The sequence below is a fragment of the Pelobates fuscus genome, chromosome 13, assembly GCF_036172605.1.
Source record: "Pelobates fuscus isolate aPelFus1 chromosome 13, aPelFus1.pri, whole genome shotgun sequence".
In the NCBI taxonomy this organism is placed as follows: Eukaryota; Metazoa; Chordata; class Amphibia; order Anura; family Pelobatidae; genus Pelobates; species Pelobates fuscus.
In genome coordinates, this window is record NC_086329.1 from 94,048,748 (window position 1) to 94,065,106 (window position 16,359).

The window sequence follows — 16,359 nt, forward strand, 5'->3', positions numbered from 1 at the left end:
ACTTTAATCAACAATACTCATCTGTTCAGGTATTTCAGTCTTCCCAATTAGCCCAAGCAGTGATGGGAGTTAGTGATTGACTAGAAGTCTCAGCTGAGCGATTTCAGCCAGTTGCTGGTATGAGTTGGTATGGCTACAGAGGACTGTAACTCCTTAGCATAACCTTCAGTGGGAGCCGAGCTATATGTATATAATCTATCACAAGGGTGGCATTGTTTGCACAAAAAGAGAACTATTCCTAGCAGATTTTTAAAAAAATATCAGAGCATTAATTAACCTCAGCCAATCTATGGGATATATGTTCATTTTAATAAGGAGAAACAGAACGTCTCTAAGGGACTCCGAGGTGTTAAAAGATGAAATATTGAAGAATTAAATGACAGAGCAATATGTTTGAAAGAGGAATCCCACCTTCCACAGTTGGGATGTGGTATTTGAGGAAATACTTTATTGTAGTGGAGCCATGGAAGAGCCTGCCAGCTGCTGTGGGAGCCAAACATAAAGAGTTGGGCGATCTGTGTTACTGTGCCTTTTATTCTAGAGCGGTAGTTATAGTGTCTTGCTTTGAGGGCAGAAAAGCATGTTGTGGAATGTCTTTTAACAGCTGTTTTTCTGGGAATGATGTCAGAACGTGGCATGCAGGGGAGGAAATATATCTCAAAGCAAAGCACTCAAAAATATAATAGAGAGCGTTACGTGGACAGCGTCCCACCAGCTGAGTCACTAGGAATGTTTAATGCATGTGTGGAAAATGGATTGGGAGTGCATTGGGTAAATAAACTGGGATAACTCAGTTTATCTGTTTCCCAGACAAGACAGGCCCCAGACACAATATGGGTTCAGCATAAAGGACAATTCTAGGTGCAAAGTTCTAACAGCAGAGCAACGCCATAGAAACAAATGGAATCTTCCTGATTTTTGACCCGGTTCTAGAATATTGCTCCAGAATTGTTTGTTAAGCAAAAACCCATTGCGCACTGTGGGTCACTTGCTGGGAAAGATGGCTAGTTAGGCATAGGGGGACTAGTTCCATATTTATTCAGGAAGCTTTTACTAATATCTGGATTTCAGGGCTACAGTGGGTAATGTGGAACATTTTGAAGACCGTAGTGTCCATTTTACTAATTACAGCCCTGATACCTGTTTTTTTTAGTAGTGACCCTGAATAAGATGGTGATAGGTTCACCCTAGTTAGGCCCCTCTTTTGGGGGTATAGTTAGACGTGTTTATTGGCAGGTGATCTATTTACATAGAATGATCCGTGTAAAGGTGGCTTTCGATAAGTATGACTTGCTAAAGAGATGTGAACAGAGGAGAAGTAACTCCTTGAGTGTCAATCTTCTGTTGCTTCAAGGGTTAAAATAACACGCCGCTCCTAGAAGGCACAGTATCACATGATTTACCCTTGATGCTAAACTGCAGTAATGCTTTTTTTCTACCCATTAAAGAATATACTTGAGATGGCTTTGGCTTCATACCTAGAAATATACAATGTAGCAGGGATATGAGTTAATTGATGAATCAAACAGTCTTCCCTCTAAGATGTACCAGCACTGAAGTTGTTAAATAGACACTAGAGTCACCAAAACATCTTTGGCTTCATTAATCAGTTTTGTTGTATAGTTCATGCCCCTGCAGTCTCACTGCTCAATTCCCTGCCATTTAGGAGTTAAAACACTTTGTTTATGCAGCCCTAGGCACACCTCCCTGCATGTGACTTACACAGCTTTCCTAATCACTTCCTGTAAAGAGTCATTGAATGTTTATATTTCTTTTTTTGCAAATTATGTTTAATTTAGAGTTTCTTACCCCCTGCTCTGTTAATAGCTTGCTAGACCCTGCAGGAACCTTCTGTATTTAATTAAAATTCTATTTACAGAGAAGGTAAAAAAATAACCTTTTCGAGTTATTTACATCTGATTGATAGTGAAACCATTTTTTTCATGCAGGCTGTGTCAGTCACAGCCAGGGGAGGTGTGGCTAGGGCTGCATAAACAGAAACAAAAGTGATTTAACTCCTAAATGGCAGAGAATCGAGCAGTGAGATCATATATACACCAAAACTTCTTCATTAAGTTAGAGCTGTTTTGGTGCCTATAGGGTCCCTTTAAGAAAGGGCAAGGTTTGAAAAACAATTAAAGAAACATACCATGTCATTTGTTTTAGAAAGGTCATCGCTCTACGTGGCACTGGACATTGAATTTTCCATAAGAGCTCCTATTTTATCTGTTTACACTTCGGACTGCTCAACTTAGCGGTAACACTTCCTAAGATATATTTTTTTTTAAAGCATTTTCAGTTCAATGGGAAATCTGATATTAGACATGATTGATATTTACTGTCTTAGCACCATAAATGAATCATTGTTAAATAAAAATGTCCAAACTGTAACAAATCTCATAGAACACTGCTCAAAAATGTGACAAAATCTATTTCAAATAACTTATCTTCTGCTGCCCTCTAGTGGTAGAGGGACAACACTACAATTATTATTTTAACAAATGTTTTTTTTTTTTTGCAAGGAAAGGTTGAGATTTCTCACTCAGAAAAGTTAATTTATTGCAGAAAGTATACTTTGTGGGTTTCATTTACCAAACACCGATTTGAAGTAAATTGAAAAATTCAATGCAAAATTTTCTACAAAAATAGCTGATTTTCAACATTTCTCTAAATCTGCTATAGTTATAGTTTCATTTGTTTAGGCACCGTTTTGCAATTCAGTTTCGAATCTGCTTCAATGTGTAGTTTAGTGGATGAAACCACGTGCGCATGTACTCAGTACTGCTATATACTAGAACAATCCTGAAAATCCCTTCAAATCCTGAAAATGCTGCTTATATTGTCACAACCTGTTATCCACAAACTCATTGTGCATGTCGATGTTAAACAGACCCCTGTTTTGGGGTATATCTTAATACTGCTCTCAGCGCCAACATCACCCATCCCTTCTGTGCCTCCGCATTATGGGCACCGTGGAATGTATCTCTCTATTTTTTTTTTTTTTTCTACTAATTTCAACAAACTTTATATTTTTCCCCACAATTAACATTCTTGTTAATTCTACTAACATCTATTTTTTTTTATTTTTATTTTTGTGCTGTTTATATAAATATGATTAACTTTTTTTTACATGGATTTGTTAAAGATTAGGGGATATATATATATATACCTGAGTAGTTTCAATTCTCTCATTTACCCTTTGTACTCCTTGGTAATGCATTTTAACCTGCTTTTTTACTACTGAATTTATTACTACAGAAGAAGTCATAGCATCTCCAGACGTTGTGCTTCAGTTTACACTAAGCTTTTCACTAAGTATTTAGCTTAACGTCAGAATTGCTGCTATTTTTAATTCTTTGTACGGAGACACAACAGTTCTTTACCATAGTATTAACCGCAGACTTATGTAACCAGAATCCTAACCCCCCCCCCCCCCCCGCCCTATTTGCACTGCTATGCAGCAATACTTTCCCGCCTTTTGATATGAATCTCAGAGAATTTAAGTATTGTGTTTTTTTTGTCGCAACACTCCAAAATCCGTTTTTACATTTTCATATAATACAACCCTTTTCTACATTTTCATATACTAAGGTCTGTTTTTATATTCTAGTATTTCAGAACCCGTTTCTACATTTTAATATCCCAGTATCCTTTTCTACATTTTAATATCCCAGTATCCTTTTCTACATTTTAATATCCCAGTATCCCTTTTGCCGTTTTGATATTGCAAGATTTATTTTCTTTGCTTTATTCTCCCAGAATCCTTTTCAGCATTTTGATATGAAAAAAAAAATTGTAGCTTTAAAGAGGCACTCTAAGGATCATAAAAACTGCAGCCCGCTGTAGTGGTTATGGTAACGGCGTGAGGTTACATTTCCACGTTAGCAATATCCTTCCTGTCAGCTGATACTCTCAGCCAATAAACGCCAACCAGAGTTGGGCAAAACCGATACCGCTAGTGCGGAAGTGTACGTTCAGCTTAGCAATATAAAAGGCAGGGGGTGGACTATCGGTGCACAGGGGACCCTCAGTTTCTGTTCCACCACAAAATAGATGATGGCTGTAGTGTTTATAGTATTCCGAGTGCATCTTTAATATGTCTTTTTACCATTCACACAATCCATTTTCATATCTCCATATTCTTTTTTTAACCTTTTTATGTTTTACTCATGAATCATTTTAACATATCCATTCTGCAAAATGTTCCATCTATAAGTTTTGTGCTTTGCACATTTTTATATATCTATTTCATAGCTCAGGATTCTTTTCTACATATTGATATTACAAAGCGTTTAATTATTCCATCCAAGAATGATTCTGTGCCTTTTAAAATGCCCCAAACTTCATTCTTTTTTTTTTTTTTTTTATAATTGCCTAATTTTATGTTTATGTAAATCTGTGTTTTGCTAAATTCCCAGAATCCTTTTCGGTGCTTAAAATCCCACACCAAATATGAACCTTCTTATAAATTGTTTACTACCTTGACATTTATAGCATATAACTCTTTTCTGCCTTATCATGAACAGAATCCACCCCAGAATCCTTTTCTGCCTCATTATTTCCTCGAATTAATTTTTGGCCCTATAATTAATAGCATCAATCCCAGAATAATCTGGTGCCAAATTATTAAATTCTTCTTGTTTGCCACTACTAGTACATATTTCATGTTGTGCCACTTAATTGCCCCAAAATTATGTTCTGCATTATCATTGATAGTGATCTGCAATTCAGAATATTTTCCTACTTCCCATTAATGTCTAATCCCAGAATCATTTTCTTTCATGTTACTAGTTAATAATTTCTGACTATTTCCCGAAATCCGTTTTCTTCTTGTCTCTAATGGTATCCATTGTAGATAAACTTTTTAACCATTAATTTGCAATAATTCCTTTCTTCCATGCCGTAATTGAATACAGGAACTAATCATTTGGTAAAAAGAAAATGCACGTATTACATTAGACTAGTAGAAATGTTTCCATATCGTAAGTTGACACGGAACACTTAAAGGGATATTGTACTCACCATAAGCACTATGTCTTATTGTGGTACTATGGTGCAAAGGGGCTTGGGAGTGTCAACCCTGTATTTTTTACATAAAACTACTTTTGAATAATTTGCCAAAAAAAAGCGTGCTAACCCCTTGCATGTAACTCTTATAATGTAGAAGTTAAACTTCCACATTATCCGTACAATTCTATCCATGCTACAAGCGCTAGGGGCGGGGTTAGCTCCTCGTTAACATATCTGTAGACTAATTAGAAGGCAATCAAGGAGTACATTTCACAGGAGATCCTGGCACCATGGTAATTAATTGTTTTCCTGCTATGAGGATGATGGATTTTGCACACTGCTGGGATCTTCTATGTGTCTGCAGACCATCAGTAAGTAATATTTAATATAATGAGCAAACAAAATGATGGAATTTGTAATTATACTATCAGCGGTCTAGTATAATTTGTATTTAATGTATTCACATAATTAAAGTTTTAAAGCAGAAAGGGACAATAGGATAATTGTGGGTCCAGATCAGAAGCCATGTAAACATATATCTTTATAAACTACTGCCCAATGACTACAGCCCAGCTCAATAATGTATATATGCCTCAGGGTTAGTCATTAACGAGTGAATTGGCCGGAATACAAGGAGTTAAAACAACATTTTTGGGCCAAAATAGCTGAATTTGAAATTATTGTGGCCTAAAAATTTTAATTTACTTTGAATTTACAATTCCCACTTTAGTAAATTAACTCTGACAGAGCCTCAGACAATATTTATCAGAAAGTTCTCTATTTAGCTTACGGGGAAGTTTAAAGGTACAGTCGGTTTTGGAATAGCTATATATAAGGACTTGTTTTAATGTCTCTGTAAAATGGTGGAACTTTGGTTTTTGTATAAAACAGTTTTTTCATCTCGCACTGCCTCCCCAAACACTATATATACGGTGAAACTCTTCCTTTTGGCTACCCTGAGCAATCGCCGCAGCTGATAGCGAATAACCGACTACTTTTCTCAAATGCGTTCCCTCTAATTAATTTTGTGATTTTATAAAACCTCTGAAACTAGGAAAATAAATGAAACGGCAACCTGTTGTTTGCACAGGAACTGAATTAAGTTTTTTGTTGTAACACTTTGCCATATATTTTTTTTATTAACCTGTTCCGAATACTGGATTGATCACATAAGTTATGCTTAGAGGGAACATTACCTCTGCATTAAACACATTTTACTTTCTCATTCTCCATTGATGGTTAAGATAGTAATTATATTGTGTCGAGTCCCAGAAATAAGGTTAGGCGAACACAATAACTGTCTTAAAAATTATATTGTTTTTCACTTTTAAGGAGAGCCTAAAGGTTCCAGTTCTGTGATAATTGCTTTGGCACTGCAGATGTCTATGAACTGCATATCCCATGATGCATTGCCACGCAGACATCCAAAGTGTCAAGTAGCCATCACTGGAGCACCTGTCAGAGTTATGTTTCATTTTTTGTGTCTATTTTGTTGTTGTCGTTATACGTCTCTGGCTATGGGTTGGCATGCTTATTGGATGTAATGATTTTGGATCCTTCCGAGGCTTATCGAAAAATTGACCAGTATTTTTATTGTAAACATTTTAACACATACTCTAATTCTACCCTTTTAATATAATTTTCATTAACCCTTTACCGTAACTTTAAGATTAACCATTTCTTTTAACAGCTAATATCGGCTAAAAGTACTTCCGTCATTTGATATTTTTCTAATCGATCTGATGCATCTCACAAAATAGTAATTTTACCTAAGGGAAGTGCTTCATTAACCTGTTAATTAAAACTAACACCGTAATTAACTGAAGTAAGAATTGACAGACGTTCAAAGTGAATTTCAAATTTTAAGTCCAAAGTAATCGAACCGAGAGCATAGATGACTTGGAGAATTTGTCAGCTTGACTACTTTGGCCTTAAATGTGAAATTCACTTTGAATTCATCGACAATTTTCATTAGTAAATAAAGCTATAAAAAAAAAAAAAGTGGGTTTTATGAAGACTGGAAGGGGTTAATTCAATCCTTCACTGCGTTGATGTAATACAACACGTTGCAAGGCAAACAGCGGAGCAATGCATTATGGATCTGGCGGTGAATGTATTTAAGATACCCTACAAATGATCTGCTTTTTATAAAAATAATGTGGAAAAAAACTGTTGTAATGATGTAGAAAGGAAATGATAATTTTAGGGATTAAACCACTGTTGGTATTAAATCTTTAATACATGTCTCATTCGCAGTGTTTTCATTTTGATGTTTTTAAATATGTGGGTGTTTTTTTTTAGGAGTATACATAAGACCATTCACGGGAAGTAATAAAGAAGGTCTGTTGTAAACCAAACAGATTTAAATAATGAGTGTGATTTAAATCTGCCTACCAGCAGAGGTGGTATGATGATCCATACAGCATACACTGGTAGCCACGCTAAAAGTTACTTGTTACCGCGAGCCTGGAGGGTCTATGGCACACTAACCAGGTCCAGGGGTGAATTTTGACGTACCAGGATGGAATTTTCACTTGCCAAATGGTGAGTGAAAATTTTGATTCCTGAGTGCAGGAAAAAAAAAATCATACCAATACACATAAATAAGCAGAAAATATGCACACAAAAAAATTAAAGGGATTTACTATTTTTTTGTTTTTGTTGTATATCCTCTTAAAGACACATGATGGAAATATTCTGTCCTGTTTCCCTTTTATTTCAGAATCTGTGTCTTTAAGGGGATATTGGGATTCTTTACTTTAGTTTATAAACCTGTAAGTAAATCCCTGTAATATGAATATAAACCTCAGACAGAATTTCAGTTTACAGAATGTTTATTGAAACATATTTTTCCAGCATACACAAATTGTGGATACAATAAAACACATCTTAGCGTATAAACAGGTTTACATTTATGTGATCACTGCAAGCCTTTGGAATACGCACTTGACCCTACATGCGGGCAAAGTGACCGCAAACGATTGCTACAAAATTAAGGGTTTTACTAAACAGAGATTTAAAGAGAAATGACAAGACATTCTGGGCCCACGTAGCCTAGATGAGAAATTGGCAGATTTTGCTAATTTTCTGCATTTGACCTATTTTGCGCTAAAACACGCTGTTCCCTCATCGATCCTTCACGATGGCTAGTTTAGCGAGTAAACCCTTCCTTCAAAGTGTGGCGTTTGCAGCAGGGTCTTCGTCACATGAAGAAGTTTGTTAGAACAGAGTGAATACTTAGATTATTCTATTTTTTTTTTTAATTGATGATTGATATTCAGCTTTACCCTGTTTTGGCTTGGCAGGCCGTACCTTAGAAGTATGGTGACCCCATTTTAATGACTGAATGTTCATGCCGTCATATTACCCATATTCTGAAACTCAAACGTTTACCCCCAACCTGTCAAACAAAAATCGAGAAAAAGTGTCAACTAATGTCCTGACTCGTGAGGATCTCGAACCCCATCAAGGTAGTGTGATGCAGCCATTTATTCTATATATTATTGTTATTATTATTATTAATATTTTATGCCAATAATCCATCCTAAGAAGTTTGTTTTAAGTTTGGCATTGATTGCGTTGACTATTTTATTATCTGCCATCCATGCTAACATACATACATACAGTCAGATTGTGCGTTAATATAGCAGTAAGAAAGAAAGGGGGACACGGGGCAATGTGGGGGTACATACATTAGGAACATTTAGCTGTTTTTGGTATGATTAGGCTGTGCCATAATAGCGTCTATAAGCCTCCTGAAATCCTATGTGATCGGCCAGCTCATCGCAGGCGGGGTTCAGCTCGCAGACCTCTCGCTTAGCTTCTAGTGGTGACCTCACAGCACCGTGCAACCTGCGGATGGCATGACATCCCTGAGACAACAGGTAGGTGGAAACATCATACATAGACTATCTGCATTCCTGGGCACTGTCTACAAGGGCAGTTGTGGTGCAAAAAGTGTCTTAATACCTGTCCTCTTAAAAATCACAGTTAAAAGTAGATTTACTTATTATTGACCAGGGTTGTTATTTTATAGGGGATTTTTTTCTCCCAATACATATAATTTCACAGTGTAGGGACACTATAGTCCCCAAAAGAACTTATCATGATCGTGCCCCTGACGTTTCACAGCTCAATTATCTGCCATTTAGATGTTAAATCACTTTTTATGCACCCTAGTCACACCTCCCTGCATGTGACTTACACAGCCTTCCTAAACACTTCCTGTAAAGAGTCATCTAATGTCTACATTTCCTTTATTGCAAATCCTGTTACAATTTAGAATGTCGTATCTCTTGCTCTGTCAATAGCTTGCTCGACCCTGCAGAAGCCTCCTGTATGTAATTAAAGTTCAGTTTTCAGAGCAGGAGATAAAAACGTTTGAAGATTGACCGTGAAGATAGTGACACTATTTGGAAAGTAATGGAAGGGGTTACATAGACACCTTTTTAAAGCACAAATGCTTTCCATCTGGCAACTATATATTGATATACACCAACTGTATTTACTGAAATGCATCTGTGGCTAGAAAATATCAAGAATTTAAGCTTTATTCAAGCAGAGATATCAATTGGTAATAAAGGCACAATTTCTTAAAATGTGATATTTAGGGCACCATGAAGTTTAGAGAATGTTGTACACCTCTCTGGATCTCAGAAGGTTAAGAGATCATTTAACCAGTTCAGCGAATACATGAAAGGGTGGGGATGGAGATATTTACTTACAGGTTGTGAATATTGCTCTGTCTATTTCTCTGTGCAAAATTAGCCGATTCTTGTCTGGAGATAAAAGCTATGAAGAGAGGGAGACATATGAGGTGTGAGGAAGCAATTCAGCTTATTGGCAATTGGTGCCAAAACAGAGAATATTCTACAAATGGACAATATTGTATTGTAGGAATAAAGAAGAAAAAAATAATCATTTTCTCCTACCGTCAGAGCTGCGAGAATCAGCCACACTTTCAGAGTTATCTCGATCTACAAAATAAATAAAAAGATAATATATCAAATTACGCATTATACAGACTCTCAATCAGAGAATCCTAGCCCTTAGCACACCAGATGTTTGAGAACCATTTGTCATGATGTCCTACTAACGTAGAGGCTAGGAGGATGTCAAGATTAACTATAACTGCTTGATATTACACAGTTCTGAACAACAAGCTAACAAGATTCTAATACATTCTGATCCTTCTGGCTACAAAGAAAACTTATCCATAAAACCAAAGTTAAAAAAAAAAAAAAGCAAAACAAAAATCTAAGTGGGCACAAACTAAGGCTTGTCTTTTTTGGACTGTCTTCTGTAATACAAACATTTTAACTAAAATCCTTTTACTAAATCTAGATTTTATATTTATTATGTTCAACCAAGAGACCTCCAATCAATATGGGGAACATGGCCGATGACCCTAAATTTCCTACCTTTGGGGATAGGAAACTTTCTCTCAGCAGTGCATATTTTAGCACATATAGACTGATCCCCAAATATCACTAATTTGTACAGCTGAGCTAAAATAAAAGTTGAGTTTGAGATTTTTCTATCTTAGATAGTTTGTCCTAAAATTAGCAAATTTCTAAACCATCGCATTTTAAACAGGCTATTCGGAGGTTATAGGATCTTTTCCTTACCTCTGCGTCCCATGCACAGTGCAGTCATCCCCAGTAGGGCAATAAGGATTGCAAGCTTCATGGTCGATTATCGTTCTTTATCTTCTGAAGTTTTCGTACCTCTTCCTTGTCCTGAGATTATCTCCAGCTTCTGAATGGTCATCAATATATACCCAGCTTCTTGGCTGACACAAGACCACGGCCTCATTTCCCCCATGAGGGAGGAGGGCTAAGGCTTCACGCCAGGGGTTTGTGGCACCGACAGGTTCCAGACCCACGCTCCTAAACAAGATGAGGTCGTTCTGCATCAAGTTTGCTTCTGAAAATAGACGGTTATCATTCCTGGCCAAAACAGCTGGGAATAAACTTCTTTAAATGCTTGAGGGCACTGCCTAACTTGCGTTACCCTTTAAATGCCAGAGCTTTGTGCAAAGCTAAGGCCAAAACAAAGGTGTTTATTCCTTAAACTATTTAACACAGAGTTGGGACCAAAAAGTTGCACCTCAATACAGTTGTAGATGGTCACATTTGAATGATAGGTCACCCATTCAATTTTACAGTTGAAGAAAGGATCACTAAATTAATGCATTTAATGCAATTTGGGGCACAGTCCAAAAGAGACCTGTGTATTCAGATTGCGGACAATATATCTCCAAATCATGAATGGCCGAATAGTAATTCTAAAGAGGGAAACGAAGAACAAATAGCATGTCGGACGAAGATTCATCAAATGAAATTCATCCATTCATTAAAGCGAATCTGTCACCGTCTCTGGACTTTTCATAACTTGCAAAGACCCCCGATTGCATCATTGCTAGGGGTCCGGTGTGGGGGCAGCTAAAGGTGTGTTTTACTTACCTAAATCTGTCCCTTGCGGGCACGGGGTCGTCTTCCTGTTGTCAATAGAACTAATTTCCTGCACCAGTCACTGCCAACAATTGGCCCTGCTAAGCACTCTAGATACTCCTCTCGGGGTCTTTGCTTGTTTTGTATTTCTGTTGGTATCATTGAACTGCACTATATATTATCGCAGGGTTAAGGGCAGCTGAAGTGGTCTGGGTGCCTATAGTGTCCCTTTAAGTATAAATATAGTTGCACACCATTTTTTCGTTTGTACTTGGCATATTATGACTGCAAGTGGCTACTGGCTGCTTACTGTTTAGTTGACATGCCCCCATTCGCCTAAGGGAGGTATTATTGAGGGGTGCTCAAACGGACCGTAGGCTTTTATTTCATTTTCTTTTTAATGCTTGCCACTTCCTTTTCAATTTTTTATTCAACCTTTTATATAAAACAGTCACAGAATAAAGGAAACTGGAGATACATACATGGTACAAACTTAAATAAACACGTTTTCCAATCAGATTATTAACAACATGGAGTACAAAAGGTGCGCTGTGCCTTTAAATAATATACAAAGTTATAAAGTGCAAGTGATCGTGCACTATAAAGTGCTAACGATGATAATGCCCACAATAGTACAAATATATATAAAGTGCAATTTACAGTGCACTATAAATAACAAAGTGGAAAAAAAAGTGCACAAGTGAAAAAATAGTAAAAAAGCTTCCAATAATCTTTTAACCCTGGGGTCTCTTGGTATTTTCCCAGGGATAAGTTGAAACCTAATGCAAATAAATACAATTGAAAAAATATAGTGTAATACTGCAACACTTCTATATGCAAGATGTGTAAATGAAAATAAACTCACAAGGAGAGAGCAGTGGAAGTCTGCTTTAACTTTGAAGGCTTGGTCCTTTAACTCAGGACTGGAGTACGGTAGATGATCAGGACGGCAGTTGGATAAGTAGAAATTCTTTATTTAAAATAAAAGTAAAAATCACAAAGTGATATATAGTTCTTTAGTCCCAATGTAGTTTTCACCCTTCAAATATACTGCTTTCCAAATTCGCGATTAACTGTAGCGTATTTAGTATACTGTGTAAAGGGGAGTCCTTCCAGGAACTTGAGCGTCGACGTCATTTGTAATGGAATGTGATGACGCATTTCGCCTGGCCAACTTCCTCAGATCAGGTTGTGGTCCTGCCGTTCTGTTCAATTTAAGTCCGCTTCAGTGGGTGGAGTAGTCTCATAGTAATTAGTAAATAATTAGTCATTATAAGCAACATAAGACCAGTGGCTATATGTCTGTTAAATATATCAAGTGCGCTATTTTTTGGTATATATCCTAAACCTTGATTCAGAATCAGGGTTATACATCACGCCTCTGAAGTATCACTGCTCAATGCTCTGCCATTTAGGAGTTAAATCACTTTTGTTTCTGCTTATGCAGCCCTAGTCAGACCTCCCCTGGCTGTGACAGACACAGCCTGCATGAGATGTATTTTTTCATTTTCAATCAGTTGTTAAGTTGCTTTGGAAGTTTTTATCTCCTTCTCTGTAAATTAAACTTTAAAGGAACGATATAGGGTCAGGAACACAAACATGTATTCATGACCCTATTGTGTTAAAACCAACATTTAGGTGCCCCCCCCCCCCCGCGCTTAGCCCCCTGTATGAACACACACGTATATCTTGGGTTTGAAGTCTGCTTTACTAGCCGTTACCCTGTTTTCCATCAGAGACATTTGAAGGTTAAATCTGTCACTTGCCCGTCGGTAGACTGTATAATCCTATGTTGGGAAGACAGTCTTTAGTCCTATAGAATTATATTCCACTCATTGTTGCTCTCGTTCACCACTTGTTATTAACACAACAGCTGGCAGACCCAATGTAGGATGTGGCATTGGGCAGACGTTAAACCTTAAGGTTCAACAACTCAGGGCATCCGTATACCAAGCAATTTATGTCTAACATTTAGGGGTTTTCAAGGGACTGCCCCGGTGCTTACGGCACACTGCAACCAACGCGTTTTGGAGAGAGACGGCGATACTTTAATCTTCTGCATTATAATTTACAGCATTTCAAATAAAAAAATATTATATATATATATATATATATTAAAAATCAAACTATTTTCTACTTTGGCTAACATTTTTCCCAAATCTGATCATACCTACAGCTTAGTCAATAAAACCTGTTTTGTTGTATTTAAACAGTTATAATGCTATTTTAATCAAACGTAGTTTGGTAGCAAATAACAGGCGAGTTACAGAACATATAAGTTTAAAAGACTATTTAAATCAGGGTTATAAGAGGTCGCTTTGGCCAGAATTCCTGGTCACATTTGTGCCTCCCATACCTGTGTTTTACAGAGTTACAGTCTTATTGCTAGATCATCAACATTCTGAGGGTACGTATTGTTGGGTTTGATCCTGGCTCAATGCCTTGATTGGATAATGAGCATTTAAGATTTAAGCCACCGGCAGTCCTTTCGTCCGGATCCGTAAACCACACACTTGGCCTATGTTATCAGGAGGGAAAAGAGTTCGCAGAAGACCACAAGAGGCCAATGCAGGCCAGGATTCCAGTCCGGTTCCAAGCCCACAGCATGTTTGTTTATATAATCTGCAGAAAAGCATCTCTATATTTAAATATTGGTGAAGGAAATACTGAACTCGGTAACCTTGTTTTAACCGTGACTTTACTAGACAAGGATTAAAGGGCAATGATGCATCTTGTATCAGAACATGTAATGGGATTTGTATCAGACCACAAAAAAAAACATTTAAAATAACACAATAAAACAATGTTTCTTTATTTACTGGCTGTACAATCAATTGCATATAAGACTTGGATTGAGATCAATGCTAATTTAATTTTAACATATCAATGGGTGATTGGAAACAATAATTTCTGTGCCTTTTGAGGAGGAACATAAACAAAAAAGGAGGAGTTGAGATATGAGAATTTTTTTTTTGACATTCTTTATTTTTGATTTGCATGAAAATCCCCTAGACACAGAAGGCCCCCGGTTATGCTAAATCAACCGGCAACACATAACATTTTGTAACTTATTCTAATAAACTGGTATAATTCTGAATGAACAATAAATTGATAGCATGCGTTATGGAAGCACAAACAGAAAAGTAGCACATGCCTTGTGAAGGCTTCAGGGATTAATTGAAGCATACTAGCAGGAATCCCAGTCCCAGCTCATCCATTGCCCCTCCGAGGTAGATCATAGTCCAGCTGCTGCGAGTCCATAACTATGGAGCAATGCTCCAGGCCTTGGAGCCAAAGTGCACGCCAGCAGTGCTGAACACATAGAAGGGACAGGTAGCCTTTTGGACCTAACTGTGGTCATCTGCACCATCCTCTGCGCCACTTTGAGTATGCAATCTCCTCCGCTGGCTTTGTCGCCACAGTGGGGCTTATGCCAATGTTCTCACCAATGAGTCCTGATGGGGGTCTGGAGCAGGTCAGCTATGGAAGTTGGCTGTGGTGGGGCATGTTCGCGTTTCCTGCTTTCCAACTGCTGCCGTAGGTCGTAAAAGCTTATCCAGCCTTGACTCGATATCCAGATGTACAGCCAGGGGTTGGGGAGACACGTGGTCTCCGCCATATTGGGTGAGTCGCAGATGAGTTTATCAGCTTTAATAGCTGCACCCCGCGTGTGCTAGTTTCGGGTAGCCTCGCAGGAGTAGACCGGTATCACCTGTGCGGGTCCAATGGGGAGGGGTAACTAGGTGCTTGCCGGAATGTAACTGCTTCTGGGTACCCCTGGATTGGAAGATCGGCCACTTCTCCTGTACGGAGGGCACCAGGCCACATCTGTCACAGTGAGATGAAGGAACTCCTGACTGTCACTCAGCATTACAGGTTGGTCGGGAAGCAACAACTTTGCTGGATTGGTCCCTATGCGGGCTAAATGAGCTTACTGGTATAATGAAGGAGCTCCCATGCTATGCGTCTCTCCTGCATGACAGTCAGTCATGATCCTGATCTATAGAATGTTATATATTCTCCTTTTATTAACAAACAAGAGAGAAGAGACAGCTCTATGCTACAAAGCTGAGAGAGGGAAACTGTATGCACCAAAATAAATTTAGCTTAATGAAGCAGTTTTGGTGTATAGAGACCCTGCAGTCTCACTGCTCAATTCTCTGCCATTTAGGAGTTAAATCACTTTTGCTTCTGTTTATGCAGACCTAGCCACACCTCCCCTGGCTGTGATCCACACTGTCAACATGAAGCAAATGTCTTCATTTTCAATCAAATCACACAAATGAGGCTCCTGCATGCGCTATCAAGAGGTAGGAAATAAGGGAAGCTTAAAAAAAATGTAGTGTAATGCAAAGTGAATTAATGGTGCTTTTGCGTGTAAATATAAATATTTAAATTACTTTAGCAGCAATCTTACGTGCTGCAAAGACCCATAAAACACACACTATTCTACAAATATAACATTTTGATGCGCTAGACCTATAAAATAAATAGCTGAAAATATATTTAAAAAAATGCAAATTTATTAAAAAAAAAATGTAAGTGGTCTGGGTGCTGTGACCCCTTCGCACTTCAATGTTAAAACATTGCAGTTCCAGATAACTCAATGTTTTCATTGGAGCTCTAAGTCTGCCCTCTACCAGACAGCCACTAGAGGGCTTCTGGAATCCGAACGGACTTCTGGTCCGTTATCTGATGCTGGACGTCCGTGAGGAAGTCTAGCGTCAGATTTTCCCCATAGGAAAGCATTCAATAATGCTTTCCTATGGAGAGGTCTAATGCGAGCGCGGACATTGCCACACATGCGTATTAGGTCTCCCCAGCCGGCTGACAGTGGGGGAAGGAGTGTGGGCGAAGAATGACCTAACGCCGAGGGACACCGGGGCTGGATCAGGTA

At 38.0% G+C, this 16,359-nt stretch overlaps 1 protein-coding gene across 1 annotated transcript; it reads right to left on the reverse strand.

The window, feature by feature from the left end:
- Positions 1 to 8,513: 8,513 nt before the first annotated feature.
- BGLAP (bone gamma-carboxyglutamate protein) lies at positions 8,514 to 10,777 on the reverse strand. Its single transcript, XM_063440454.1, has 4 exons — positions 10,638 to 10,777; positions 9,942 to 9,986; positions 9,735 to 9,801; positions 8,514 to 8,862 (listed from the first exon to the last, which is right to left on the reverse strand). Exons 1-4 carry the CDS (start codon positions 10,696 to 10,698, stop codon positions 8,733 to 8,735), a joined length of 303 nt encoding a protein of 100 aa, XP_063296524.1. The 5' UTR covers positions 10,699 to 10,777; the 3' UTR covers positions 8,514 to 8,732.
- Positions 10,778 to 16,359: the final 5,582 nt, after the last annotated feature.